This window comes from Leptopilina heterotoma, unplaced genomic scaffold (genome assembly GCF_015476425.1).
Source record: "Leptopilina heterotoma isolate Lh14 unplaced genomic scaffold, ASM1547642v1 Lhet_130, whole genome shotgun sequence".
NCBI classification, from domain to species: Eukaryota; Metazoa; Arthropoda; class Insecta; order Hymenoptera; family Figitidae; genus Leptopilina; species Leptopilina heterotoma.
Window position 1 is genome coordinate 478,887 of NW_025110849.1, and position 7,180 is coordinate 486,066.

The 7,180-nt window shown below is 27.0% G+C and overlaps 1 protein-coding gene across 1 annotated transcript; it reads right to left on the reverse strand.

Moving 5' to 3' along the window:
* Window positions 1–977: 977 nt before the first annotated feature.
* On the reverse strand, window positions 978–6,704 carry LOC122513013. The gene is made up of 3 exons (XM_043629239.1): window positions 6,490–6,704; window positions 5,599–6,434; window positions 978–1,069 (listed from the first exon to the last, which is right to left on the reverse strand). Exons 1-3 carry the CDS (start codon window positions 6,702–6,704, stop codon window positions 978–980), a joined length of 1,143 nt encoding a protein of 380 aa, XP_043485174.1.
* Window positions 6,705–7,180: the final 476 nt, after the last annotated feature.

Sequence of the window (7,180 nt, forward strand, 5' to 3'; positions counted from 1 at the left end):
ATTATTAAAAATTCTAAAATAAAACAGAAATAGTAGCTTCTAGTGCCTGAAATCTAAAAAAAGTACCCAAGTAGTAGAATAACTTAAAAAAAAATAGTAAATAGTAGGTTTTAGTAGATGAGTGCGAAGCCTGCAATAATGAAAATTAAAACTTTACAATGAAAATATTATTATTATTACTAAATACTATTTGTCAAGAATCAGTTAACTATTTCGAAAAATTATTAAAGTACCCACTGTGTTTACTAACTCTATATATACAAAATTATGACTCTTTTCCTATTTTAATACACCAATCTTGTAAATAAGTGTCAGGTCTCTAAATTTAAACTTACTTTAACATTATAAATATTCCAATATGAATATACATGCATTTTTTTATTTTTATTAAATTTCTATTCATATATTAAATATATGTATAAATATATTGAAGAAGTTTTCATTTTTACTTTAAATACGTTACCCCTTTTTTTTATTTTAATTGATGAAAGGAAAAGTCATCAATAGTTAATAATTATTAACTCATTATTACTAATTAATTAATTACTTATTTACTAACAATTAGTTATTTTTACTAATTCTAATTTTTGAATGTTAAACGTAAGAAATTGCACACAACACAAAGAAAACGTTGTCTGGAGTGCAGTGGGGAGAATCATCGTCAAGAATAAAATGATAGGTAACTATGTATGTTGATTTGTCAGAGAAGACTCTCTTCTTTAACACACGTGTAATAATAACAGAATAAATTAAATTCATACAGACTGACGTTTTATTTTTGGAACACATGTTTAAATTCGTAGTTTAAATGCGAACTTGACTATTAATAGTGATTTTTTTCCCTTCTCTCTTTCGAGAGCGCGCGATCTGTTTTTAAGATTGTGCTAAGTAATGGGTTTTTAGTAAACGTGTATTTCTTGAATATCAGTGACGCGTGGAAAAGGGTGGTGTTTAATCTCAACAACGAATCAACCACCTCATCCAAGGTCATATCCTTCAGTTCCTCTGACACGACAATGTTGCTGACTTTCTCTTTCTTCCACCCTCTCACTCTCTTTCACTCTCTTTTCTTTATGCATTTGTATTTGAAAACTTATTTTTTTCATTTGTTATTTTCATTTAAAATTTTCCAAACGATATATGTTATTCATCTCATAAAAATACTTATTTAATAATTGCAGGACAATTTTTTACTAATAAAAATTTCCTTTTTTTTGTTTAATTTTTTTTTCAAAAATATCTTTAAACAAACAACTAACATCAAAACTACCACGAATTCTAATGCAAAACTTTCAATTTTTTCAATTTCTGATAAAAATTTCTTTTTAAATAACTTAAATCTTGAACAACTATCATAAAATAAATAAAATTTTTAATGAATAATTTTACTTAAATATTTCAAAATTAATTCAATTTTAAAAGAGGTGCGTTTACAATTTTCATAAATAAATGAACTTTAAACAGTTTCAATTTGAAATTTTAAAAAATTTCAATGTTGAATGAATTTAATTAGGAAATTTCAATGAACATAGATATTTGACAATTTTTAATAATTCAAAATCTTCAAAAATTTGTTAAATTTGTCAATATATATTTAACTAAGAATTAAAAATAATAGATTTATAGAAGAATAGAAGTTACAAATGCTTGCAGAAATTCAATTATTTTCAAAAATTTTAATAAAATTCTTGTCAAAATTTCAATTATTTTCAAAAATTTTCCTCATTTCAATGATTTTCAATATATCTACTATTTTAATAAAATTACGCAAAAGAATTCAATTATTTAAAATTTTTTTACAAAACTTGTACGCAAACATTTTAATATTTTCATAAATAATAAAAATTTCCCAGGAATTCAAATATTTACAAATTTTTTATAAGTTTCTTCTCAATAATTCAATTATTTTCAGAAATAAAAAAACTCATCGCAAAATTTCAATTATTTTTAATACAATTTTAATCGAATTCCTTAAAAAATATTCTAAAAAATTTAATTAAAATTCGTCAAAAGAATTCAATTATTTCAAAATTTGTTAATAAAATTTTTTATAAGAAGTTAATCTTAAAAAACATTTAATTATTCAATAAATAATTTACTTTTGCATTTAAATAATTGAATTCTCGTAGAATTTTCTAATAAAAATTGATTTGAAAATGGATTTTATTTTAAATTTTAGATAATAAAAAAAAAGATAATTATTTTTGAGAAGTTACAGTAACAATATTCTTGAAGTATAAAATAATGATTTTAACACCCGACCCTCTTTAATTATTATATTATAAAACATGAAGAAATCGATAACTCCGAGTCTTCGACTTGGAGTAATCCTTATCATTATTTTCTATAATAATATTTTTAAAGTATTTGAAAGTTTTTAATATCTTAATTTCCGTGGAAAAATAATAATTAAATATTTTAAATATTTAACCCATTAACGCCCACCAGGACGCAAAATGTACCATGATTTAACGACTCTTATTTTGTATGAAATAATTAGTTAAAAATTTTAGGAAATACCATTTCCGACGTAAAATTTATCGCTCTTTCTGAATATGAAGCTAAAATTTGTTTATAATTTTCTCAAAAAAATTTATAACAATTTTATTGCAAAAAAAACACACTTTTTTATGAAAAAAAAATTTTTCAATTATTATTTTGACAAGGAAAACTAAAGAATATGGTCTCCAAAGCACAAAATATCGCGTCCTCGAATTCTCAGCTATAAAAATCCATAATTACTTTTTATTAAATTCAAGATGGCGGATATGAAAATGGCCATTTTTCCAAAATGCAAAAGGCCGAAAAAAATTTCGGGTAATGTTTTTCAAAAGTTATTAGATTTGATTGAAAATGGTTACTCGGGGGTTTTTGGGGTCGCTGATTACGAATTTGATGTTACTTTTTTAAAATTCAAAATGGCGGATCCAATATGGCGGACATATTTTTTAAAAAGTGATTGGATTTGCTTGAAAATAGTTACTCGGGGATTTTTGGGGTCGCTGATTACGAATCTGATATCACATTTTCAAAATTCAAAATGGCGGATCTAATATGGCGGACAATTTTTTAAAAAGTGATTAAATTTGCTTCAAAATGGTTACTCGGGGGTTTTTGGGGTCGCTGATTACGAATCTGATGTTACTTTTTTTAAATTCAAAATGGCGGATCAAATATGGCGGACATATTTTTTAAAAAGTGATTGGATTTGCTTAAAAATAGTTACTCGGGGGTTTTTGGGGTGTCTGATTACGAATCTGATATCACTTCTTTGAAATTCAAAATAGTGGATCCAATATGGCGGACAATTTTTTAAAAAGTAATTGTATTTGCTTGAAAATGGTCATTCCGGGGTTTTTGAGGATGCTAATTACGAATTTAACATTAGAACAATATTAGGTTTATCGCTGCTCTTACCACAAGGAGGTCGACGTGCAAAAAAGCCAATTTTTATTATTCTATTTAAAATTTTTTGTTGATTTTGCCTCGAAAAATATAGCTACTATCATGCAAAGTGCAACAAAAGGACACAAAAATTGTGCATTCAATGTGGCATATATATGTGCGTCACTTGTTTTCAATCAAACCACATGTTGTGTTAGTCTCTTTTTTACCATTGTATAAAACATGTCATAATTATCGTTGATTCAGATTTAGAAAGCAGAATTAAAATTTTATATTATTTATTTTAAAAAATATTAAAATATCCAAAAAAAATTTTTAATTAAAAAAAAACAAAAAAAATTTTAAAAATAAAATATAAAAGTAGCTTTTTTGCACGTCGACCTCTTTTTGGTAAGAGCTGGGCAACGTCATTAAAATTTTGTTGATGGCTAACGGACGTGGAGGATAAACATAATATTGTTCTGAAGTCAGATTCGTAATTAATATTCTCAAAAACCGCCGAATGACCATTTTGAAGCAAATACAATTACTTTTTAAAAAATTGTCTGCTATATTGCATACACCATTTTTAGTTTTAAAAAAGTGACATCAGATTCGTAATCAGCGACCCCAAAAACCCCCGAGTAACCATTTTCAATCAAATCTAATAACTTTTGAAAAACATTACCCGAAATTTTTTTCGGGCTTTTGCATTTTGGAAAAATGGCCATTTTCATATCCGCCATCTTGAATTTAATAAAAAGTAATTATGGATTTTAATAGCTGAGAATTCAAGGACGCGATATTTTGTGCTTTGGAGACCATATTCTTTAGTTTTCCATGTCAAAATAATAATTGAAAATTTTTTTTTCATAAAAAAGTGTGTTTTTTTGCAATAAAATTGTTATAAATTTTTTTTTAAATAATTATAAACAAATTTTAGCTTCATATTCAGAAAGAGTGATAAATTCTACGTCGGAAATGGTATTTCCTAAAATTTTTAACTAATTATTTCATACAAAATAAGAGTCGTGAAATCATGGAAAAATAATAATAATTAAATATTTAAAATATTTAAGAAAGAAATTACTGTTTTCAAATAATTTACCAATTAAAGATATTCGTAAATAAATTTAACGGAACATTTTTTTCAATAAAATTTTTTCCTTCATTTTGTAAAAATTCAAAAATTTTAAGTTTTTTGTTTAAATAAGTTTTCTAAATGACAAATATAGTTTATAAACATTTTTTCTTTTGTTTTTAAAAAACGTTTAATTTTATTAAAACAATTGAAATTAAAAAAGAGAATTGATGCAAATTATTTCCTTATGAAAATTGAGAATTTTCTACAAAAAAGTTAAGAAACGGGAATATCTAATGTTTTTCTTCCTAAATGAAAAAATGAGTTTGTAAACAATATTCTTATTGAAAAATAAAAATTATGCATAAAATGGGTATATTTCCTACTTCCTATAATATAACTATACTATAAACATGTCAAAATTAGACAACCAATTGAAATTGTCAATAAGTCATTTTTATAGTTGTTATTTTTAAGGATGTACCTGCATGTTTTTTGGAAATCAGAAAATACACTTTTTTTACATATATCAAAAATTTTATATTAAAAAAAAAATTCTTGCAAAGTTTGGAGTTGGTTTACTGCAGATTTATTGAATTATATGAATTTTAAATTATTGATTTTTAACATTGACTTTTATAGAGATTTATAAAATTCATCCTTTTTATTGAAAAAAAATGTTGAAAGAAATCCAATTAATTTGATGTTTTTTGAAAAATAAGTGCATAGGGATATGACAAATTGTTTTCAATAAAAATTATACTGTGTTACCGAAAAAATATTAAAGAATTTTTAAAAAAAGTTAAAAAAAATACGTATTGACAAATTTTTTAAATAATAGATGAAGAAGAGAGGCAACGTCGCTTTTACATAATTGACTGCGCCTGAAGTTTTATAGATACAAAAATTAAAACAACCTGCAAACAATGAGGTCAATATAAACAAAACTTATCCAGAGCATTTTGTGTCAATTTAATATGTGAACTTTTCAGTATTAAGCACGTAATTTTTTTTTTTTGACTTATTTTTTGGTGTGGAAATGACCTTTTTAGTGAAATAACTTAATATATATTCAATTGACAGTTTTTGGAGACTCTTCAGAGAATCGTTGGATACAATCATTTTTTTCAAACCATCTTCTCCAGATGTTTGGTATGCGTTTGTCAAACTCTCTAAAGTCACTCCTGCGCTAGCAAGCTTCTTTCTAATTAAAATTGAGACAACTGTTGCAAGGGGAGTCAGTCCTAAAACAATTTTTCGCGTCGATTGTAAAGCAGACCAATGAGTTCTTCGGTCTTTAAAAGGCTTCATATTTTCAAGGATATGGACATTACCAATGTTCATTTTGTGCAAAATATTCTCGAGAATTTTGCAATCTTCAATAGCATTATGTGCTCCATTAATTGAGATCTCATTCACCGACGCTAATGATGCAATAGAACTGCTATTTCCCTTATTTTTACATCGAATTATCTCCAAGGTATCTACAAACCCAACGATTGTTGATTTGAAATCTTCTGTCATGGAATAATTTTCAATTACTCTCATCAACCTAGGACCATCGACATTTAAATTATGTACAGCGACATAACATTGACTTCCCAATTTCATTAGCCAATTTTGAAATTCGGCTAAAGCTGCTCGAATTGGAACCGATGGTACAATCACTCCATAGTACAACAGGTTCCCATATGAACTTGTTAATCCATGCACTTCTGAAGTTTTGACTGAAATGGATCCAACAGGATTCACGTAAATGTTGAACAATTCTTTACCAGATTTGGCTGCTATTTGTAAAATTTCTGCTTCACATGAGAAGCCAGTGGTTTCAAGGTCAAGAAGAACTATCGGAATACCTGAGACTTGTGTGTTACCGTCGTTATCCTTATTTCTTGTTTCAGTTACAATTCCCGGTTCGGAAAGCAGTGCGCAGTTAGTTTCATAGGTAACTCCTTCAATATTTTCTTTTCTGTACCGTAAAGTAGCCCGTTGTTTTTTTTAAAAACAGTCTTTTTTTCTTAAACTCTGGCTTTTTTATCTTGAGTCTTCTGTCGGTTAATAGTTTTTGCGAACGGGCATTATATTGCTTAAGACGATTTCCTGGTTTTAAAATTAAATTCTCAAGGATTTTCTCAGTGTAGGATTCTCCAAGATTTTTTTGTCCTAAAACACAGGCAAACCTATAATCAGCAGAAGCAGATTTACTGTGACAAACTCTTTTTGGACATTTTGCACTCATTGAGGCATTTAAACTTTTATTAGCATTTGAAGATGCACCGGCAGAAAATTTTACTGCATTGTCAGCAAGTTTAAAAAATAACTCATTTAGAACTTCTAATAATTTAGGATCATGTACTCCACCAGGCACGATTCTGTGATCATAAGTTTCCCTGTTTTGCAGAAAACCACACCAGGTGCCGCATTTATTGTGATCGTTAAATGCGTGTAAAGGAATTCATCAAATGGGCAATGGCACCTCCAAATCCATTTAAACTGTCATAGGTTCTGCCAGTTCCTCTAGTGCTCCAACCCATATCATATGAGGCAGGTATTCGAACAACATCTTCTAATGTCTCTTCCGCGATATTTTCTTTTTCAAACAACTGAAAAGAGGATGTAGATGCAGGATCAGAATCACTGGATGGAGTGGAAGGAGTTTTGTTTGGTACCAAAAAGTTTGACTGATATTCTTCAGGTCTAAGGAAAAAATAAAAA